Raw genomic sequence first — 23,273 nt, forward strand, 5'->3', positions numbered from 1 at the left:
TTAGCATAATTATAGCAATTAGTATAATTATAGCAATTAGCATAATTACAGTAATTAATTAGTTTGTCAAAGAAAACTCCAGCCCTAAAGCAAAAAGAAGGAACACAACACCAAACTGCGCCACAGTTTCAACCTGTACCATCTCACTAATGAATTTCAGACCCCCTGGTCCAATAATCGAACCAGCAAGAAGATAGCCCACAATGACCGGCTGTCCCAAACAAGAAAAAACAATTCCACCAATGGCAGCAGAAACTATGACAACAACCAGATCTGAAATTAATCTCAAATCTACTTGAAGTATTGGGTACTTGGATTTCTTGTTTGACATCACAAATACATTGTCCTTTTTGTCAATAAGAGTTGTCATGTCCTCAGAATCTTCATTTTCAAGTGAAAATACATTTGGAAACTGGAATGATTTTGTTCCATTAGCCACTTGTGTATCATTTTTCTTGGCCTTCTCATGAGTGATTTTAGCTACAGTCTCCAATACAGCCTGTTGATCAGCTACACTGCTGTTGAAGCTGCTTCCATCAGAACCTTCAGGCTGATCATTTTCGGAGAACTCTTTCTCCAGAACTCGATCAAACATTTTGGCTATACTGCCTTCTCCATTTTCAGGCGCAGAGGAATTCAACAAATTCCCGTAAAACCGCTCCCTAATCTCCTTGTCCAGTTTAACTGCCTCTGTTGAATCTGCACCAGTTGTTGATCCAGTACCTGCGCCTGCATCTGCTCCTAGCACTACTCTTCGTAGTTCTACCCGTCCAGTTTAACTGCCTCTGTTGAATCTGCACCAGTTGTTGATCCAGTACCTGCGCCTGCATCTGCTCCTAGCACTACTCTTCGTAGTTCTACCCGTCCAGTTTACCTGTCTCTGTTGAATCTGCACCAGTTGTTGATCCAGTACCTGCGCCTGCATCTGCTCCTAGCTGCATCTGCTCCTAGCACTACTCTTCGTAGTTCTACCCGTCCAGTTTACCTCCTCTCTGAATCTGCACCGCTTGTTGATCCAAGCACTGCGCCGCATCCGCCTCCTAGCACTACTCTTCGTCGTTCTACCCGTTCAGTTTGATTCCTGTCTCCTCTATCAGCCAAACCGCTGATATATTCAGCCAAACCGCATCATCCCACTCGCTTTCAGGATCTCTTAAGCAAACTCAAGTTGGCACATGCGCTATCACCTTGAGTTTGAGGGGGGGTGTTAGCATAATTATAGCAATTAGTATAATTATAGCAATTAGCATAATTACAGTAATTAATATGATTATAGGAAATTTATAGCATAATTATAGTAATTATTATTCTTGTCTAAATTAGCTCATATTTTTAAATTAGCTCATATTCTCATGTATAAATAGATGTAATATCTCTGTAAATGAAACAGACAAATACACAGACAAATACACAGACAAATACACAATCATTTCCTTCATTACTTGTATTCTTTCTTCTAACACTCAGCTTGAAGACGATTAGTAATCATTGAATTAGTGATTCGATTCCCTTCATATTTCACATAGAACAAGATGCAGATGAACCCAATGGCAAGGCCCCCCGGGCTCTAGAAATGGGTTTTCTATGTGGAACAGTTACTCTACCAGCAACTAGAAGATCTTGAATATAACCCTTATAACAAGCTACAGTATTTTCCATCAAATAGAAGTTAAACCCCTCAAAAATTTTAGTTGTTGCAAAATAAAATTTCTTAATAAACTGTGTACACAAACGAGCATGTCTCAGTGAACACATGCAAGAACAATGCTGTTAGGACTATGCTTAATAAGCGATGAAAAAAACCTGTAGCAGAATTATCTCCATAAGCTGGAATTAAAATTAAGATACCGCATTCACAGAAGTCTCGTAGCGATGGAAGTATGATGTCTAAGACGGCAGAGCAATATTCTAGTTCTGATGAAAGCTGGCATTATGTTACAATCCAACAGAAGCAAATTTTCAAAACCACAGAATTATTTCTAATGAGCGATTTTGTCACAGAGAGAATAAGATTGGATTGAAAAAAGGAAAGAGAACAAGACAATCAATGCCCATAAAGATTAGACACGTGCAAGCGTGAGGCTCACAAATGAGAGGACAAATCCCTAGAGTGCAAATGACACTTGCAAGCATACCTTGTTTAGGATTCTTAGTCTTCCAAGTCGCGGGGCATCCCTGATTCCATGAACATCCACTACAATTTCATATTGGCCTTCTTGAACAAGTTTCATTGCCTTCGTCCAAGCCTTAACCCCTGCAGAAAGCAAAAGTTTACAAGAAGTATTATTACATTATATATAGCATATACGTATGCTAATCTTCAACATGTAGAGGTGCTTGTAACTTCCAAAATTTGAGCATATAAAATCATTCCAGAGAAACTGATGCTAACACTCAATGTTCAGTATCCATTTCCCATCTAAGATGCCAATCAAGATCTTAAGGGCTCTTCTGCAAGCTCCATTTCCATCTGTTGATGCAATGACATGGGTGATGCTCAAATCCCAACGGTGTTACACTTGTTTTCCAACTTGGAAATGAACTGACTTCACGTTTAAAACAACTTGATTGCTCTGATTGGGCCTTTTTCTGGAAGAGGAAAGAGAGATTTCCAAGTTATAGGTACGCTCTACAGTCAAATCATCATGTATACTCAAACAAATTCAACTGAAGATACCTTTTTGAAATGCATTTCTTTCTTATTCTCTCTTCGGATCCTGAGTCTTCATTAGGCAATTTAGAAGAAGCATGAAGAGGGCATAGCATGACGAAGTTGTTTCTGCTACAAAACATTCAAGATAAATAATTGGAATAAGCATGGTACCAGAATTTGAATGAGTAAAAGAAGTTCAACTTATGACACTTTACAGTATCCCATCGACATTAAGGGATCATCTTTGCAATGTGACATGGAAACTTTTGCGACAACTCTTCTCATAACATCCAAGAGCAGCACCTTTAAGTCCACAGCTGCAGCATCTTATCCTCCCACTTCTAGTTAATTCAGCCTCAAGATTAATTGCAGTATCATCCTCAAAATACACAATAAGTGCCCTGTATATACAAATTTGAAATATTATATATTTAATTACTATATATTTAATTAATATTTTTATAACCCACTAGTTTAACCATTGGCCTACCAATTAAACCGATAACTCTAGTACCGATGACTTGTCTACCAAGTTCTTTTCCCGAGTCAATGCCCGGATCGAGTGTAACATAACTAATTCCAAAAATACAAATTTAACTATCATTTACAATACATATGAAAGTAAATATTTTATCTTATCTTTCATTGGTTTAAGAAACCTTATCTCACGCTCCCAAATAAAAAGTAAATCAAAATAATTATTTATATTAAATGTCTTAGTTAAATATCTTAGTTGTTCAAAACAAAAATCTCATTTTATCTAAAATGACATTTAGAAGATCCAAAAATTTCATAACTCTTCTTTACACCTTGTTTTAAAGAAAATTATTCATCCTCTTCGAAGAAGCATCATGCCAAGCATAAAAACAAGCGTAAAGAATGCAGTAAAATTTATTCATTAAAAAAAAAAAGAAAAGAAAAGAATTACATCTGCTTAAATGGCATAAAAACAAGGGTTGAGCTGCCAAACGCTCGAGCTCATATAAGCTCGACTTCTCAATGCATAATGCATTGAGAATTCAGTATCAGCGTAAAGTGTAAACCAATGACAGCCATTACTACATCACTGCATGAACACTACAATTATCCCGCAGAGTGCAATAGAATGCAAGGCCACCAAGAATGCTGTCAGATAGGCAATAAGTGCATGAATTTTGCATTTGGATTCAGTCTTCAAAATAAATGCTCATCCTTTCTTCCATTGTTCTTAAATTTATGCAGCAGTCCAAAAAAGAAAGATCAGGATTTACCAATAGTCCTTACAAGAACAAGAACCATCTCTAAAATGGTGAAATCGACTACGATCCCTCACAACAATTTCTCTGTTGAAGACCTTTGATATGAGTTTGATTGCCAAATGACAATCAGCACATACTCTCAAATTCTTGACAACCCTGATTGGGGTTCCTGAAGGGGTATTAATGAGCATAAAAGCAATTGCAATCTTCTCACTATGATAAAATAAAGCATTTTCCTTTTCTTCCTCCTCTACATCTGCAAGCACATTTGCCGTGTGAGGCACATAACCTTCCAATTTCAGCTTCTTTGAGATCTCTACCAACATTGCATATATTGCCTCACTTTGAGGATGAGTTCTATCACCCATAACAAATTCATGTACACGATTTCCCAGCTCTACAAGGCTATGCCCTGGAGTTTTTCTTACTCCTTCACTAAGCATTATCCTTCTTACATTATGAACATCCGACCAGCGTTGCCCAGATGCATAAAGATTAGAGATTAGCACATAATCTCCGCAATGTTTAGGCTCTAACTGTAAGAGCTGGGCTCTTGCAAACTCTCCCAAAGCCAAATGCCCATGAATTGTGCATGCACCGAGCAAGGTCCTCCAGACAACAGCATTAGGCTGCAGTGGCATATTCTGAATATATTCATGTGCTTCATTCACCAAGCCTGCTCTACCTAACAAATCAACCATACATCCATAGTGTTCCATTCTAGGCACAATGCCATATTTCACTTTCATCCTTTTGAAGTGATTGAACCCCTCATTCACCATGCCACAATGACTGCAAGCATATAAGACTCCAACATAAGTGATCTCACCGGGCACAAATTGTTGTTTCTCCATCTCCCTGAAATGCTCAAGTGCTTCCATACCAAAACCATTAACAGCCAATCCAACAATCAAAGAAGTCCAAGAAACCACATTCCTCTCCTCCATCTCACCAAAAACTTTTTGTGCCTCTATGATGTTTCCACACTTTGCATAAAGGTCCAAAAGGGCATTATTAGCATGCATATTCTCATTCAACCCAACTTTGACCATATACGCATGAACCCTCCTACCCAAGGCCAAAGCGCCAAGCTCAGCACAAGCAGACAGCAAGCTAACTATAGTGAATCCATCTGGTTCAACACCCTCCAAACCCATTTCTTTATAAAGTGTTAAAGCCTCATTGGGTTTTCCATTTAGAGCAAATCCATTAATCACAGTATTCCATGCGACAAGATCTCTTTCAGGCATTAATTCAAACAGCTTGTATGCATTCTCGTAATGACCACAGGCAGCATACATATGAACCAAACTGTTTTGAACAAACACCGATGACTCAAATCCATTTCTTATAACAATTGAATGTGTATTTTCACCTACTCTAACGTTCACCATCTTAGACACAGCCTTTAAAAGGAACGGGTATGTGTGCGTATCCGGTTCAGTGGAGTTCACATGCATATGGTGATACAAATCAATGGCTGGTCCTGGATTTTCACTCTCAGCATAGCCTCTAATCATAGTATTCCAGGTGAAAACATTTGGGCTTTGGATTTGGTTAAAGATACTATGAGCATAGGTCATGGGGGCAGAGAGGGACACAATAGAGTATATAAGGTGCTTGCCCATGTCTGGGTTGGTGGGTGGAACACCATGCCTGACGGAGAAGGCATGAATTTGTTTCAGTTTGAATTTGGAAGAGGCACAAATTTGCAAAAGGGCAATGCATTTTTTGACAATGTAAGGTATTGGGTTTTCTGGACAGGCTGATCTTGGGATTAGATCAATTGTCGGAATTTGAGATGAGGATGGTGCGAGACAATGAGAGTGGAGAACCAATGGTTGGCTACTCCGGGTATTTGAGAGCATGAGAACATCTGACTAGCCAAAGTTTAATAACTTAATATGGCTTGAAAGTATCCAAGCTACGAAGCCTCGCACAAGATATATGGCAAGAAACGGCTATATATATATATATAGAGGTTATTTTATTCTTCAAATTTACCTTCAGAATCATCCTTCCATTTTAGTTATTAATATTTAAGATAAATTATTATTTATTTCTTAAATATTATAATCATTTATAATTTCCTTCCATCTCTCATTGTTTCATTCTCTATTTTCCATATTTCTTTTTTTTTCCTCCTTTTTCATTTTCAATCTTTGTCTTTCTACGAGGAAAGGAAAAAAAATAAAAAAATAAAAAAAATGAAAAAAAGACTTAAATGAGAGAGAAAGAGAGAGTGAGACAAATAAATTCAAATAAACTGAAAATAAACATGAAGATAAATTAAATAATTTATTTTTCAGAATAAAAAAAATTAAGTGTTATTAATGATAAAAATAAGAGATTAAAAGAGTGTTTAATTTGATTATTTATTTTTAATTTTTGATTTAAAATATATTCTTCAATTTATAAGTTAAATTAAAAATGAGTAATTAATTATTTAATAAAATTACTTAAAAATAATTTTTAAATAATTTAAATATTTGATTGAAAGTTGTTTAAAAGTAATTTAATTTATTGAAATTACTAAAAAAAATATAATTACATGTTGTAGTTGTTAAAATGAGGATAACGTTAAATATTTTTAAAAATTTTTAAGATAATATAGCCTTTTAATTAGTTATAAAGTAGTTTTAAAATAAATATATTATTAGTTATGATTTATTTTAAGTAATTTTTTTAATTTATAAGCTAAAACAACCGATAATCTACTTATAAATAGATTTAACTTGACTTATAAATCAAATCAAATACCCTCCAAATAATAAAGCTTCTCTTACAAATTATTTAATTAGGATTTTGCACCTATTGGAATGATAAAAACAAAAATTATTTTAATCTTTCATGTTAAATCAAATAACAAAAGTTAGAAATGAAATTGAATATTCATTCTATTTTACTCTATTATTCTTGATAACTAAATCAAACAACTCTATTTCTTTTTCATTTGTTTTAACCCAATAGCTAATTTAGTAAAAATTACAAGAAGAGCTTTCATTGTTGAATTTCTCCCTTAGCATATGCATCAAAAAAAATAATCGTCGAGTAATTTTCCGATAGAGTTATCATAATATTGTGTTTCCATAAAACTCCAATCATATGAAATTATAATCACCAACGCTTATTGACGAAGTTCTTGAGGAACTGAAGAACTTTCAGGTACAAGTGGAGTAGTTTGCTAATGTTTCTCTGGAGCTAGAGCTAGAGATGAATGAAAAAAAGAAAATGAAAAGTGTGGGGAAAATCAATCAAAAATTTCCCACTGAGCCAAGGCCGAAGGAGGATCAAAGGTCTCCCATTTAGTTGTGGCAATAACAGGCTTCACTTTTGCATTGGATATCTTTAGCACATCAAGAGTTTCCACACACTTCTGCACTCTCTTACTCTGCATAAATCAATGCCAATGTCATTTTTGCACTTCTTAAAAGACTCTTTTACCAACGCTAGCATTATTATTATTATTTTGGCAGGTAATGGTATCATGAATTAGTTTTCTTCTATGCTTCTGCAATGCCTAAGGCAAATAGTGGCATTTATGCCATAGTAATATGGGTTAAACAAACATTAAAGAGGGAAAGGCATTGCAAATATACCTGCAAAATTTTGAGAGAAGCAGCATCTCCTTCTGCAGAAATGCTATCTAACTTAATTGCTTGTCTCATGAGCATCTCAATTAATGTTGTGATTTGAACTTCTGGCACCTTAATTCCATTTGAGATGGATTTTTCAATTGCAGAAACCTACACAAGAAGAAAATTAAGTTCCAATTTAACTAATCTTAATGGGGAAAAAAAAAAAAACTAAAGTTGAACAGGGTAATTTTTGCCTGGCAAGTGGCAACATATCTATGATATGTAACTGTTGACAAGGATGCTATCCAAGAATTGCCAGACTTTATTGGCCCATAAAGAACTGTAAGCTAATGCCGCTAATCAATAATGTAAAAACTAGTTTAATGAGAGAGATTTTTATTCGTATATTACCCATCCCTTCCTCCCCCTTCTATCTCTCTCTCTTTCCCCTGTTACCATGCACCACTCCCATTTTCAATCTCAACCCACCAAACTGCTGCTCCATCCATGACTCTTACAAGCTCCAAACATCTCATACCCTCACCAAACTCCTGCTCCATCCATCTTCACCTCACCAATCAGTAATGGCCATGGCAAAGTCTCCCTCTCCTCAAAAATATGGGGTAGGAATGCAGCGCACTCTAAAAATACTCAAATGTTCGATTCAGTCAACCAAAACGTATGAATAGTCAATATCTCGAATTATAGTATAGTTCGAACACAAGAATAATCTGTCCATCGCATCATATGATTCAAACATCATGATATTACCTAATTGAATGATAATCTTAATCAAATATAAGCATCATCCATTAGTATAATTATTTTTATAAGTATTCATATTTAGTTTGATTTCGAATTACACTTTAATTAGACTTCTTTTAAGATAAAAAATCTCATATAATCATAATCTTAACAAATCTAAATTTATTTGATGCTTATATAAATAGCTCAAATCTCCTGCTTAAACATTAAAGCTAATCTAATCGGTATTCAAAGAAAAAATTCACAAACAGCATCAATTAATTTAGATAGTATTTGATATAAATGAATTCCACAAAATTTTATAAAATTCATTTATAAATATAAAATTGTAGTGTTTGATTTAAATAAAAATTCATTTAGAATTCTTAATGATCAATTCCATAAAATTTATTATAACTAAATCAAATTTCATCAAAATTAATAAAATTTACAAATGAATTTCAAACTTAAAATTATTTTCTTATTATACATCATTTTATTTTATTTATTTCAAACAAATTTTATTTTATTTAAAATAAATTTTATATTTAATATAAAATATACCAAATAAAAAATTTATTTATAAATAAACTCTACTATAAAATTTATTTATAAATAAAATAAATTTTACTATAATTTTGAAACAAATAGGATTTTAATTTTTTTATGTAGAAAATGAATGGAGTAATGACTTAAAATTTTTTTCAATGTAATTACTAAAATTTAAGAATGAATTAATAAAATTATGACAATGTCCAAAAATTTACAAATGAGTGGAGAGAGCCTCCTGGCTCAAGGGCCATGGCCCAAATTACACAATTTGTCAATATTCTACACTTGATAATGACATGAAGGAAATTTCTTATCAACATAAACACCAAATAAAAAAATGTATACATGATTATAATGGTTTTAACCAAAATGATTATCGATGATTAAGGATGAGTATTATTCGATTTAAATCGAATCATTCGATTTTTAATATAATTTAATTTGATTTAATTTTATATTATAAAAATTTCAGTTATTTTGATTCGATTTGATTTTGAAGAGAAAAAATAGTTAAATCAAACTAAACTAAATAGGTTTATTGATTTTTAAATTAATTTATTTTTATAAAGAATTTATGAATTATATGTAATTTTATATATATAAATTGTTTAATTCTATTGATTAATAATTATTAAATTCAAACCAATATCAAAATCAGATCAAATAATTTAAAAATCCAGTCTAAATTAAAAAATTAATTAAAAATAAAATCAATCAATTTGAATCAAATCAAACTAAACTAAACTAAACCAAAATAAAAATAAAATTAATCAATTTGAATCAAATCAAATCAAAATAAAAAGGTTCAATTCCATTTATTTTTTTATCAATTCGATTTCATTTTTACAATGTATAATTTAATTTTTATGATTTAATTCGATTCGATTTAATTCAATTCGATTTAATTTATACAAAATACTCACCCCAGTCAAGTGTGTAGAAATAATTACTGTGGCATAAAACCCTTTTTGATCATGACAGTCGCCCACTCCCTATTTTGACCCAATAATAATAATAATAATAATAATAATTTTTAAAGAAAGATGATGAAAAGAAATTTCATTTCATGACTAAAGAAAATTAAAATGGGTGATGATCACCTGTTCTACAAGCTTATCGACCTCCATGGATACAGCAGAGATGGCACGATGAGCACTTTGAATCCTGGCGTTTTTACGCGTCTCGATATATCTCCTCTCTATGCTGGCTGGGTCCTCGATTAGTGTGAGTTTTGATCGATCTTTGACTCCGCACATGTCCAGATACTGTCCATTTTCGCGCTCTTTTCCCCTATACATTAGCCTCTGATCACGAGGCTGTAACCCTGTTTCCGCCATTAGAAGCTTCTTCAACTCCCCTACAACTCAACCCCACGTTAGAATCTCCACTGTAGCCCATGCTTAACTAGAACTGCAAGGCAATCATAAATGTACACACACACACACACACACACACATATCCTACCAAAAGTTGCTTGAGCATCCACCAAGATCTCGTATCGGAGAGCACCGTAAGCTATTCGGAGGCGTAAAATAGCTGGCGGAATATCGATCTTTTCGTTTCTTTTCTGTACAAGCATGCCTCCTGGTCTCATCTCCCACTCGAAGTCTTTGTCTCTTAACGTAAAAGACGACGACGAAGTTGTCGTCGTCGATGCCGAGCTACTACTCATTCTACCATACATATTCGACCCTTTCTTCATCATTTTTCGAGTAAAGCGTCTAAATTTTCCCGGAAAATGAGAGAAACTATCTGAGAACACGAAATGGCCAAATGAGCGTGCTCTGGGTTCTGACTCGCCGACATAAGCAAGAGCATACAGGGTGTAATGCTGGGTTGGCAGTGAGGTGGGGTTTTAAATACGTTTTTTCTAATTTATTTTTTATATTTTGAGGGTTCTTCGCTTAAACACCGGAGAAAAATGACTGGACAGTGATTGGACCAATTGAAGTGATGCCACGTGTTCGGAGGTCTAGTTTGTAGTAACAGCTAAGCAGAGAGTTGCCGACAGTTTTAAGTAAGCAAGGCATCCAACTGATCCAAGACCAGGAGAAGCGTAGCAAATCAGGGTTTGCCCTTTTCACTTGTCCTAAATGTACACGTGGAGTTCTTCTACTGGCTTTAACACTGCGAGTTCTGGTATAAACTGTATGTTATCATTTTCACAAACGTCGTTTTATGTAGTTGGTTTGATCGTTTGGGCTAAGGCTAATTAGTTACAGGGTTGCTCGTCGCTTTCGTTGCTGAGAAACCGAAAGTTACATACCAAAAGAAGGCAAATGGGACGCAGAAAGCAACGTGAGGCGCTGATCAACAATCTCCTTCCACCGTTACGATCGAATGTGTGGTAAGCATTGAAGATTAAAGATTGGTAACGCGCGTTATGTTGCTTAAGTTTGTTAACTGCAGTGTTTTTAATGGGATAGATTAGTAACAACAACTTGCTTAAAAAATGATAGTCTTACCCAACTCAGCTGTTAATGTGGGAAAATCAATAGTGATTATTGATTAAATTAGAAAAATTTTTGTTTAAATTTGATTTCTTATAATTAAGATGTAAATATGGAGAATTTATGTATTTAATAAATAAATTTTATTATATATTTTATATTTTAAATTAATGAATTGAGTTTGAATAAGAAAAATTTAATTAGATTAAAGGCTCTGATCAATTGTATAGTTAATAAATTATAATCTAATATATTACAGTGAGTATTATTTGACTATTTTAATTTAATTATTCTATATTTCATTTTAATTTTTTTACAAGTACTATATGAAATATAACTGGATATTAAAATGATGAACTATATCAAATTATTTCATATTCATTTGGGTTTGTTTTATAACATGTTCGATTCAATTCCCCATTTAAAATATCTTGGTTTATTTAATTTTTTTAAAATTTTAAACTAAATAATGAAATTAAATGAATGCTACTCTTATTTCTTAAAGAGATGAGAGCTTATTGAATATTATTGTTAGCTTTTTTTAAATATAAGATACAGTGGTGAATTTATAAATATGTGCCGATTGAAATAAAATACGTATGCACATATAAATTCATTAAAACAATAATATTATTTTTTATAAAAAAATAATAAAATTAAAGTGATGTGAGGTTTTTCCTTTTAATATATATATATATATATTGTTAGAATGAGTGATATGAGTTGGTTACTTGTTTAAGAGTAAAAATACATTAAATTATTACAATAATGTGCATATGTAATAAAAATAAGAATTTAAAAGTAAACTAAATAAAATAAATTTGTTAGAAAATTTTATTATATTTTCTACCTTCAAAATAATAAAATTATATATATATATATATATATATATATATATTTATTTATTTATTTATTTATTGTATGAGTTTACATTAGTACCTTATAGTTTACGTGATTTATTAATAGATGTTTGAGAATTTTTTTCTTTTCATGTAGGTATTAGTATTATTACTCTGTTAGTATTTAAAAATAAAATTATTAAACAGTGTGAATGTACGCAAATTGCCTTGTATTCTTAAATTAGCATAATAAATGAATCTCGCCTATTTAGCTGTACACATCAATTTGCTTATTGATTTCCTCACAATAAGGGATAACTGTTAACATTTTCATTTTTTTCTCATTTTTCCTGATTTAGTACTAGACTGATGACATGATTATACAATCAAATAGATAAAATCTATTTATCATACCAGCTTAAAAGTAACTTCAGTATATATCGATACTGTTTAGTAATTTTATCTTTAAATATTAGTAATATAATAATATATGCCTTTAAATGAAAAAAAAAAAAAAAAAACTCAATCTCTATTTATAAAATATACAAACTACATGGTACTAAAGTGTATATATATATATAGAGAGAGAGGATCAAAGGATAGAAAATTTCAAAATGAATAAGCTCACGACTAGTTCCCACAACTCTAGGCTAAAAAACACCTTAAAGGTGCCGTAGAAAAAGATCCATAGCCTCAAGAAGAGAAAAACGAAGCAAAGGGAATCCTAAATCCGCATCAACCACTAAATTTGCTAGTTAGTCAGCAACTTTATTAGATTTTGTATAGCAGTGATGTATCTGCAGCGGCCACAGTCAATGGATTCATCGACACTGGTTCAAGAGATTCACAAACCTCAAATTGTACTCATACTCACCATCAATCAAATTCAGCACCATCTTGAGCCTTGTTTGATTATCGATAACTTGGTTCAAGAACTTAAAATTTCCTAAAAGTGCTATAATTTATATTATTTAGTTTTTTTTTTTTTTCTGACAGAAAATTTATATTTATATTATTTAGTTGGTTATTAGAAGTTAAGGCATTTAATTTATTCACCTCCTAGAGAGAAACTGACATAATCCAATCTAATTAAATTACTTCTTGAGAAGTAGGCCATTTAAATCAGCCTTAAAGTCCACTTTCACCACCACTTGCCTAAAATGCAAGTTCCAGGCTAATATCAGACCATAAATCAAAGCTTGAAACTCTATTACTTTTTTTGATCTATTTAGAATTTTGCCTTTTAAGTTACATTTTATAGATATTTATTATATATTTCAAAATAATATTTTTATATAAAGATTTTCTCCTTAATGTTGATGCTTAAAAACTGACTTTGAATTGAAGTTTAATAAAAGTAAAAATCTTGAGCTAGATTGATTCATTAGATTTTTTATTATAACAATATCTAGTAATTTTTATCATTTTAAAACTCATCAATTGATTTACTATTCATCACCTTAAATTTCATCGATACAATTTTCAATAAAAAATAGTAAATTAATTTATAATATTTAAATTTTTATATTTTAAAAAATAAATTAAAACATTCATAACTTTTAATTTTATCATGCATTTTTCATCACTTTATTTTTTTATTATTATTCATACTTTCGTTTATAAATTTTATTTTTTATTAACACTTTTTATTATTATTATTATTATTATTTACTATACTATCTTAATGTTTATGATTTAAATTATTATTTTTTTAAATTTAATTTTAAAAAATTAAAGCTTTTATAATTAAATACATTATTTAATTTTTTATCATTTTTTTATTAATTTATTAATACAAAAACATTATTTATTACATGTCAAAATGAGGGTATAACTCTCTTCTATGCTAATTATTTGATTATTATTATTATTATTATTATTATTATTATTGTTATTATTATTATTATTATTACCTTAATTTTTATGAATAAATTATTATTATTTTTCTTTTAATATTTACTTATTCAATTTAGAATTTCAATAAAATTGCATTTCTTATCACTTTATGTAATCCTATTTTTTATAAAAAAAATTATTTAATATATATAATTAAAATATATTATCACTCACAAAAGTTTCATATAATGATAGTTAATTAATCATGAAACTTGTAATATTCAAATTTAATTAAATAAATAAAGTTACATATTTTTTAAATTTTAACTATAATTATAGTATATATTAAACTAAATTATGTTTTTGTTTTAAATAATAATAATAACAATTATAATAATTGAATGACAATCAATATTATGACAAAAAATTTTATTTTCTTTTATTAATTAATTGAATAGGAATTTGTTTGAAAAATAAAACTACATAAAAATTAAGAATAATTAGAATTATAAATAAAATTTGAAAATAAAAATAAATAATTTTTGGAAAAAATAACAGAAAAATAGAATAAATTAAAAAAAAAGATTTAAGAGTCATGCGGTAATATCTTGAAAGAGTTTAGTCTATTATATATATATAGTCACTTGTAATGTCACATAGCAATATTTCTTCTTAAAATGCAACATGATAAGCTCTTAAAAGAATTTAATCTTACCACTAATAATGTCACATCCCTGTTTTATATACTAATAATAATAATAATAATTATTATTATTATTATTATGCAGAATAGCTCACAAATTTTGTGGAGATGACAGGCAGAGTCACAAAAGCAGCCCCAACTTGCTCCTATTTTTTTAATCAAGTTCAATTTTTGGGTTAATTGCCCCAAACAGTTTTCTCTCTACTTTCAGGATGGAAAGAATTGAAACATTTTATTCACAAAATGGTGCTATCCTGTTTCCATTTATAGTTTGAACGAAAACTTGCGTGTATAAGACAATCATTTTAAGATCATATTTTTTTAATAATTAATTTCGATTCAAATTTAAATTTAAAATCTCATAATTCTAAAATTTACTCTAATATCAGAGAGCTAAAATATATTTTAATGACAAATTTGTTAGAACTGAAAAATAAAAATATTTTATGTAAATTTAATAAAAAAATGTTAGTATATCTATCATTAAAAAAAACAGTTATTCTTAAATTTAGAAGTATAGAGTTTATAATTTTATAAATGAGTGCGTGCATACATTAGGAATATATAATAATTTGCCCAGAACAAAATTCCAGTTATGATGGTAAGTGATTGCGACATCCAACTTGCTTTTTCACAAAGCTGTCGTTTTTCTAGCATATTGAGACTGAAACTCAGAAGGGTTGTAAAAAGAACGACCTGTCGTTTAAATTAAACCCATTAAGCAACCTGTCGTTTGCCTCGGATGAGGCCTGCTCGTCGTACACCTATCGATGTCCCTAATTCATTTGGCTTTCGCAGTCCCGAAAACGCAAAGACCGCCCATAGATTAGATTCCCACTTTTCTCAAACTTTGGGAACTCAAAACAACCGGAACAATATAAACGCAACATCGCTCAACTCTCCTGCCAACAATCACAATCTTCCCTTTCCTTTCCAGGTACCTCTCTCTCTCCTTATATTGTTTGATCGGATTTATTTATATAAGAACTCAGGACAAGGGCTCTTATTGTTGATGATCCTTTTTTCAATTTTTTCATCTCTAGCTAAACGCTTCAAAATAAAATTTCTATAATTTGGTGTTGTTCTTGCCATTCGTATTTGGGATATATGATTTCTTTTATTGTTTTGCGTGAATTTAAGGCCAGATGCAGTTTTTACTAGCTTGGTACTTCGTTTGTTTTCTGTAAATACTCCACAATAGGATACATGCTTGATCTTGCAGCCTGTGTTTTAGTTCATGGGTTGATGTGTTTTCATGTGATTAGAGAGTTGTTGAAAGGTGGGACACCGGCTTTTAATTGGAGGGGTTTTGTGTGTTTTAGGAGCAGCTGCAGCAGCAGCTTGCGGTTTTCAATTTCCTGATGGAGAATATTTACTGAAGGAAAAATATTCATATTATTGCATTTGGATAGCTTTGGATTGAATGTTCAGCTGGGTTTGGCTTGGGGTGTGGTCAATGTCTGTAATTTCAAAATGACAATGATTCAGTATTGAGGAAATAATTGGAGAGTAGCCTTTACATTAGCTTGTTTATGAAATGTGGTGGTCTACAACTTTATGACGATGATTAGGATAAAGTTTATGACTAATCATCTAGGTCAACTGGATAGGACCTTCCAACTATATAATTCTTGTATCATCTGTATATCAGGATAGTAGTGAAAACCGAATATTTTGTCTATGTATTGATATTTACATGTGTGCGTGTGTGTGCGCATATACACACTTCAGCTGGTATTCATCTAACTGGCAGTACTTTTCTCTCTCTCTTTTTTTTTTTTTTTTTTTTTTTTTGTGTGTGTTTTGTGGGGGGGGGGAGGGGGGGGGGGTGGTGTGGTGTTGTTGTAGAATGACAAAATATTATGCATATTTATCTCATATGATGAGTGTCTGGTTCTTGATATTTGAGTTAATCTGCATTTATAGGAGGGTATGTCTAAACTGACACACAAGTGTTGTTGTAGAATGACAAAATATTATGCATATTTATCTCATATGATGAGTGTCTGGTCCTTGATATTTGAGTTAATCTGTATGTATAGGAGGGTATGTCTAAACTGGCACACAATGGTAGCTGCTAAATAATATACCTTTTATGTTGTTTCTGTCTTAATGGTAGATGACGAAGAGCCTTCCCTTTGTTTCCTTGTTAAATTGATGGACGTTGAAGGAAAGAAGTTTGGTGGGGGTAAGATGCTTTAGTTATTAAGCATTTTGTTTATTGTTTGCCCCATTTGTGTAGTTGAATTCTTTTCACTATTAATATAATGGAGAGTGTAATTTAATTTTTTATTTTTTATGTTATTTTTTGCTTGGATATTGATGCGGACTTGATGTCCAATAGAGCTAAATGGTAAAAAAGGATTCATATAACCGGCTAGTTTGGGATTTAGGCTTAGTTGTTGTTTTATATTATTTTTTTTTCCCTATTTAAAGAGAGGTTATGGAATGCCTTTCTTCGGTTTTTACATAAAAATTATGAATTGTAGAGATATCTTGCTTGACATGATGTAGTCTAGCCCTTTATGAGAGATTTTGTGATTTTGTAACGAGTATTGAGTCTCTGATTTTGTCCTATACTTGCCTCGGAAAAATGGGAAACAAAGGCTTTCTTCTATTCCACATCAGCAAATGCAATTTATATGTTCTTTTGTAAGTTTATTGGAAGTTTAAACAATTTATGAATCCTTTTTTCTCCATTATCTATGTCTTAGTCTCTTGAATTATGCCCATTCTTTTCTCAACTCTTGAAAGAGTGCTGTAACAAAATAGTTAGTTATTTGGTTGCTAAACTTTGATATTAGATACTTAGATTGGTGAGGGGCTGAATAGTGAATGGGGGTTCTTTTTTGGATATTTTCATATTCTCGTTCTAAAACTTCAATTCTCTTTTTTGTTTTAACATATAGGAATCAGGATTTAAATGAAACTTTGAGTTTACAACTTATATCTTTGTAACTTCTCTATTTTTTGGGAAGCTGCTATTCCCACCTTTTTTGCTTATTACCTAGCCATAGTTATTAAAGGCTCAAGGCGTACTAAGGCGCCAAGGGGTGCTGGAGCCTAGGCGCAAGGCGAAGGCGCACGCCTGAGCGAGATGAGGCGCAAAAAAAAAAAAAAAAATGAATATTCCATTAAACTTCAAATAACATAAAACTAAAAATAATAATAACAAATAAACATTCAAGTACTAAATTATTAAAACTTTAACAGTCTTTTAATCTTTCGTAACTAAATTTAAGAAATTATAAAGTAAATATATCTTCTTCATCTTTTTCTAAACCTTCATTCTCTTAATATTCATCTTTAAAATCAATATCTTCATCATTTCCCTCACCTTTAAGAGCTAAATGAGTATTAACTTTTTTTTTTTTGAAAAAGATAATGAGTGGTAGTGTTGAAAATGAAAATATGAGAGGTTTGTAATCCTGAGTACGTTAGTTTGATGAGATTTTGGTGACTAGTTATCACCAACGATAATAATTTTGAAAACTTTTAGATCAACAAATTTTGAGTTGAGTGATAGTGCTTTTTGTCAATGAAAGTACTCGCCGAATGTAGAAACAAAAAAGGCGTGTCTTTATAGCCTTGCGCCTGGAACAAGACGCATGTCTAGGCGCATAGGGCGAGGGCCTGGTGAATGTTGCCCGCCTTTCTCCTGTAGAGGTGCTAGGACTCGAGCCTGGTGAGCCTGGAGCCTCAGGTGCGCCTTTTAATAACTATGTACCTAGCTGTATTCAAGGCCGTAAAATTTGAGTTTTTTTTTTTACAATATTACTGGCTGGTTTCAGTCCAATCCTATATTTGGTTTGCTTAGTGTTTACTGGGGGGTTTTAATAATGATCTCTTAATTGCGCGGTTTTCTTTAGTTTTTAATCTTGTTTTTTGATTCACTGCCTATTGGAGCCTCACGTTGGAAGTGTTTCGTGTGGTTTAAACACAGTGATATAGTAATTAGAGCTTCATTGAACCTTCGATCTTGAGATGGTCGCTTGGAAGAGCATTAAGAAGGCAATAACTCAAACAATTTAAATCCAAGAAGCATGCTTTTGCCCGACACTTAGGCACTCATTGTGCCCTGATATATTTGATATGGCCCTTGCTCTTGCCTCTTGCATAATTTGCTATCATTTTTTTCCTTTTTTAAATTATTTATCTTTCCATTTACCAAAAAAAAAAATGTTTCTGTTCATTTTTTTTACAAGGTTCTTTCTGGAACAATTAGGGCCAAGGGAGCTTGGTGGTGCTGTTGATCTCATAAATCAGTATAAGCTTTGGCCTCACCATGAATTATTCTGCAAGAGGTCACTACCTTTGTCAATATCTGAGACTCACTATCTCCAGAATGTGGTGGGTGACACACAAATCAGGAAAGGAGAAGGGATGGAATTGGATCAGCTCTTTCATAATGCCTCCTATTTGAGGGAGAGAAATGCTTGCATACATCCTTTTGATTTAGGTGTGCTTGCGGAAGCCTTTCATATGAGAAAAACTACTCCTGTTGACCTGCCTTCTGTAAGAAATTTGCTATTGATATTTTTATCTCTCTAATTACTAATTACTATAGCACTATTTTATATTTGTTTGTGGGAAAGTTCTGAAGAAGGCTTTCCTTGAAAACAGTCTGCTTTCAAGTTTTAAAGGCATGTATTTAACATAATAAGGACACCATTATTAATATCTGTAATTTCACTGTGTCTTTCTAAACTAGATTAATTTAACATGAAGACAGTACTTTTTCACTCCCCCATATAAAATAACCCAGCTCCTTCAATAAATTCTCTGATAGCAATTGCCAACTTCAACGGTATTGCCTCTTGCCTGTGTGTGACAGTAAAAGAGGAACCCATTTGCTGATGTTGCCACATCCTTCCCAACTGTTTCTTCGATCACAATCAACACTTTCGAGAACATTGCTTGCTTGACAATGAAAAACTGTCACTAGCTTGATTCCCTCTTTGAGATCACAAGATGTTTCAGTGGCCACCTCTTTTCATTACATTTTTATATTTGTTTTTTTTTTCCAAGTTAAATGCACTGTATAACCTAAGTTGATAGCGTCTTTACATGAAACAAAGGCTCCTTTTATTTATTTTTTATTTTTTTGCTTTTGATGGAATTCAAATTTTATATGCTCTATGCGAGTAGGATATCATTTCAAATAAGGAGTTTGTATTTGTGCAATAAAAGTTTAGGATAAAACATGAGCCTAGAATATCCATCTAAATAAAATTTTGCACTTGCACTCTTTTTGCATATTTGAATTTGGCCTGAAAAGGAAGATAAACAAGATGGTGGACTGAAAACTATGATGGTTGCTGTTACTAGGTTTCTGATTTTTTTCTTCTGTTGAAATTAAAAACTTGTATGCATTTTTTAAGCATGGTTACCGGACCAACTGGTGTGTATTTTAGCTAGAGCAGTGGGAATATATTTCCCACAGGCAGCATATGTAATGATAATCCTTAGTGCTTAAATTTTGTAGATGTTTTCGTTGGCTTAAATAAGGGTGATGCATACTATGCTTCATGGTTTAGTATTGATTTATAAAAATGTGATTGGGAGGGTTACAGCAATAAGATTTTCGTTGTTGAAAATGGACAATTGTGGTTGGTCTTTTGCTCGTCTTAACAGGCTGAGAGAGGGATCCCTACTGCAATAATGAAGTCAAGGAGCAAATTCACAAAAGACAAGGAAATGACGCACAAAAAGCACAAGGACAAGGATCAGAATAAGCATAAACATTGCAAAGAGGATGGAAGTAATAATAAGGATAGAAAAAGAAGTGGAACAGTACCTGGTCTTGAGAACTTGAAGAAACAACGTGACAAGGTTTTTACATGAATTCTCTTTCATATTGCCTTGAGAATTGCATCATTGAGTCATTGACTACGTACCCATTTTTGTTAAAATCACTTGCCTTCTCTTTGCATGTTTTCCATTGACCATTTATTTCTTATTCCTTGATATTTCATTTATTCATATGTGTTCCTGGATGACACTAGCTGGCAATTGCTATTTTACCATCTTTAAATTAATCTGCTACACAATAAAAAATGTGGTGTCTATTCATTGGCACTGTTAGAGTTGGTCTTGTGTTCTAGTGTCACTTTATTTTTATGTTCCAAGTTCCTTCCTAATGCAGTCAAGGCATATTAAATTTAGGAATTAAATTGTAAAATTAAGATCTTTAATTCAAATTTCTAGTACAATTAGAAAATATAGGTTTCTATTATTTAGGAAATGTAATTAGGAAGCAATATTTTAATTATTTAGGAATTCTATTGTTTAGAATTTCCTATTTAGTGTTTGTTTGATATTCCTATTTAGATTGGTTTGCTATTTTCTTATTTTGGGATTCATAATACTAATAGCAGTAAGATTAGTTATTAGTCTTTAAATACCTATGTAATTTAGATATTTTTCTAGAGAGCTTCTTCTTCTTCTTCTTCTTCTTCTTCTTTTGTGCGGTATGATTGGATGTAGTTGGTACTTGGCACTAGGTACTAGGTTAAAATTAAAAAAGAATTGAGGATAAATAAAATGTGCCAGAGCCATGCTCGGTGCTTGGTGCTTGGTGCAACGTGCGCTCACCTGCCTTGCTAATGTCTCTTGCCTTTTACTTCTTGAGACCCTGAGGCTTGCACTTCGTCTTGCGCCTAACAACACTACTTGCACCTGACAACACTACTTTCAACTGTAGTTGTAACTGATTTTATATGTTCTGATATTTTTGGGGATATGAAGGAATGAATGAAGTTTATCGTTTCAATCGAATTGCTACCATCCAAAAAGATTAGAGTTTGTTCTCCAAATTCAATTTTTGATTCTTCGCCACTTCAAAGCTCAGCCATGTTTTCTTCAACTAAGGGAGAATAATGCAATCAAGGAAAACTAAATTTAGGAATTATTTTGATTTAATTTTTCATTGTAAAATTAAGATATTTAATTCAAATTTCTAGTACAATTAGGAAGTATGGGTTTCAATTATTTAGGGAATTTACTTAGAAAATCTCATTTAATTATTTAAAAATTCTACTGTTTAGAATTTCCTAGTTAGTGTTCCTAGTTAGATTGGTTTACTATTTTCTTATTTTGAGATTCCTGATCTATAAATGCCAATGTAATTTAGGTATTTTTGTGGAAAGTTTAATATTAATGATATTGGCAATTGAAAATTAATATAATTTTGAGAGTTCATTTCTTTTTCCCTTTAGTGTCTTCTTTGTGGTTCTACATCACTTCCATTATTCTAAGAGAAACACACAAGCAGCAAACTCTACTAAGTTTGTAAAAGCTTTTTTTTTCCCCTCTAGAGATGCATAAATTATGGAGCCTTGTTTTTCTTATCATAACATATAGTGTTTTTCTGGAGTAATTCCTAGCGTATTTAGGGAATTTACTTAGAAAATCTCATTTAATTATTTAAAAATTCTACTGTTTAGAATTTCCTAGTTAGTGTTCCTAGTTAGATTGGTTTACTATTTTCTTATTTTGAGATTCCTGATCTATAAATGCCAATGTAATTTAGGTATTTTTGTGGAAAGTTTAATATTAATGATATTGGCAATTGAAAATTAATATAATTTTGAGAGTTCATTTCTTTTTCCCTTTAGTGTCTTCTTTGTGGTTCTACATCACTTCCATTATTCTAAGAGAAACACACAAGCAGCAAACTCTACTAAGTTTGTAAAAGCTTTTTTTTTCCCCTCTAGAGATGCATAAATTATGGAGCCTTGTTTTTCTTATCATAACATATAGTGTTTTTCTGGAGTAATTCCTAGCGTAATTAGTCTCTTAAAGATGTATGAATTTGTACAACCATGAATGTTTCTGTAAGGTGATTCCAACTCTAACCTCGTCCTCAAAGCGTTGGACCTCATATGAGTTGAATTGGTATTATGGTTCTGACTTCTGACCCCTTTCAAATTAGTTTAACCATGGGAGTTGCCTTTTTTCCTTTTTTACATGAATTGAACTTTGAGAAACTTTATTTATTTATTTTGTTGAAATTACTCTCATTGGTCTAAATATTTATGTTGTCTTTTTCCATTTATCCATTTAGAGGAGACGATGCAATGGATTGTAAATGTCTTTCCTACAACCTCAACATGAGAAAACCTGGTAAGCCATGGTTGGACTCTAAAGCATAACCATAATTACTAAATGTTTTGAATCACATAAATTCATGTCAATTATTTGGCAAGCTCATCACGCTTATCTTTAGTTTTTCATTTGGCTGATTGCTTTTTCTTCCAAGTTGTGCCAACTTCAGAAATCAAGAATATTGAAGTTTGGCAAGCAACGGGCTGAAAACATCTGGGTTAGAATGTTCATTTTGTGCTCTCCATTAGATGTGCATTTTTCATGGTTTATTGAGTGTAATCCTGTAGATAGTATAACTGGAGATGTGGGCGGGTTCAAGGTCTTTTATGATGATGGCTATTGCCTAGATCGGCAATTGTAAAATGGAAAACCATGAAATAAAAAATTAAAAAAAAAAAACTATATTTTGATTGGGAACTTGGCTTCTTTTTTGTTTCATAAATTGATTATGTACTAATCTCAATAGGATGGGCATTGATGGTCTCTAGCCAAAGAATTCTCTTAATTCTTTTCCCTGCCTTTGCTTGTGTCCTGTAATCCTCTGTGTTTCCCTAAGATTATGGATGCATGGCTT

The 23,273-nt window shown here is 31.8% G+C and overlaps 5 protein-coding genes across 7 annotated transcripts in view; 1 reads left to right on the forward strand and 4 right to left on the reverse strand.

Moving 5' to 3' along the window:
* The window catches only part of LOC131173756 (uncharacterized), a 61,298-nt gene that overhangs the window by 8,890 nt on the left and 29,135 nt on the right, over positions 1–23,273 (reverse strand). The gene's annotated exons all lie outside the window — the stretch shown is intronic.
* On the reverse strand, positions 59–941 carry LOC131174078 (K(+) efflux antiporter 5-like). Its single transcript, XM_058137126.1, has 2 exons — positions 875–941; positions 59–699 (listed from the first exon to the last, which is right to left on the reverse strand). Exons 1-2 carry the CDS (start codon positions 939–941, stop codon positions 59–61), a joined length of 708 nt encoding a protein of 235 aa, XP_057993109.1.
* On the reverse strand, positions 3,534–5,865 carry LOC110641018 (pentatricopeptide repeat-containing protein At4g21065). The gene has a single exon (XM_021792607.2). It carries the CDS (start codon positions 5,757–5,759, stop codon positions 3,900–3,902), a length of 1,860 nt encoding a protein of 619 aa, XP_021648299.2. The 5' UTR covers positions 5,760–5,865; the 3' UTR covers positions 3,534–3,899.
* LOC110640993 (BAG family molecular chaperone regulator 3) lies at positions 6,929–10,613 on the reverse strand. The gene is made up of 4 exons (XM_021792575.2): positions 10,230–10,613; positions 9,866–10,122; positions 7,491–7,637; positions 6,929–7,282 (listed from the first exon to the last, which is right to left on the reverse strand). The coding sequence occupies exons 1-4, from the start codon at positions 10,468–10,470 to the stop codon at positions 7,142–7,144; spliced, it is 786 nt and encodes a 261-aa protein (XP_021648267.2). The 5' UTR covers positions 10,471–10,613; the 3' UTR covers positions 6,929–7,141.
* On the forward strand, positions 15,351–23,116 carry LOC110641008 (probable mediator of RNA polymerase II transcription subunit 19b). 3 transcript variants are annotated; one of them, XM_058135891.1, is made up of 6 exons: positions 15,351–15,530; positions 16,713–16,781; positions 18,819–19,108; positions 20,228–20,425; positions 22,659–22,717; positions 22,854–23,116. In XM_058135891.1, the coding sequence occupies exons 2-5, from the start codon at positions 16,751–16,753 to the stop codon at positions 22,680–22,682; spliced, it is 543 nt and encodes a 180-aa protein (XP_057991874.1). In that variant the 5' UTR covers positions 15,351–15,530; positions 16,713–16,750; the 3' UTR covers positions 22,683–22,717; positions 22,854–23,116. The 3 variants fall into 3 exon arrangements, with proteins under 3 accessions (XP_057991874.1, XP_057991873.1, XP_021648289.2); XM_058135890.1 differs by having other exon boundaries at positions 22,869–23,116; XM_021792597.2 differs by having other exon boundaries at positions 22,659–23,116.

The sequence above is a fragment of the Hevea brasiliensis genome, chromosome 15, assembly GCF_030052815.1.
Source record: "Hevea brasiliensis isolate MT/VB/25A 57/8 chromosome 15, ASM3005281v1, whole genome shotgun sequence".
NCBI classification, from domain to species: domain Eukaryota; kingdom Viridiplantae; phylum Streptophyta; class Magnoliopsida; order Malpighiales; family Euphorbiaceae; genus Hevea; species Hevea brasiliensis.

Bases quoted from the DNA above. Each gene is read 5' to 3' on its own strand.
- LOC110640993 (XM_021792575.2), bottom strand. From the start codon at position 10,470: ATGATGAAGAAAGGGTCGAATATGTATGGTAGAATGAGTAGTAGCTCG. The intron at 10,123-10,229 runs GTAGGATATGTG...GTTGAGTTGTAG, and splicing joins GGATGCTCAAGCAACTTTTG to GGGAGTTGAAGAAGCTTCTA. The intron at 7,283-7,490 runs GTATATTTGCAA...TGATTTATGCAG, and splicing joins CTTCTCTCAAAATTTTGCAG to AGTAAGAGAGTGCAGAAGTG.
- LOC131174078 (XM_058137126.1), bottom strand. From the start codon at position 941: ATGCAGCTAGGAGCAGATGCAGGCGCAGGTACTGGATCAACAACTGGT. The intron at 700-874 runs GTAAACTGGACG...CAACTGGTGCAG, and splicing joins TGCAGATTCAACAGAGACAG to ATTCAACAGAGGCAGTTAAA.
- LOC110641018 (XM_021792607.2), bottom strand. From the start codon at position 5,759: ATGCTCTCAAATACCCGGAGTAGCCAACCATTGGTTCTCCACTCTCAT.
- LOC110641008 (XM_021792597.2), top strand. From the start codon at position 16,751: ATGGACGTTGAAGGAAAGAAGTTTGGTGGGG. The intron at 19,109-20,227 runs GTAAGAAATTTG...TCGTCTTAACAG, and splicing joins CTCCTGTTGACCTGCCTTCT to GCTGAGAGAGGGATCCCTAC. The intron at 20,426-22,658 runs GTTTTTACATGA...TTATCCATTTAG, and splicing joins TGAAGAAACAACGTGACAAG to AGGAGACGATGCAATGGATT.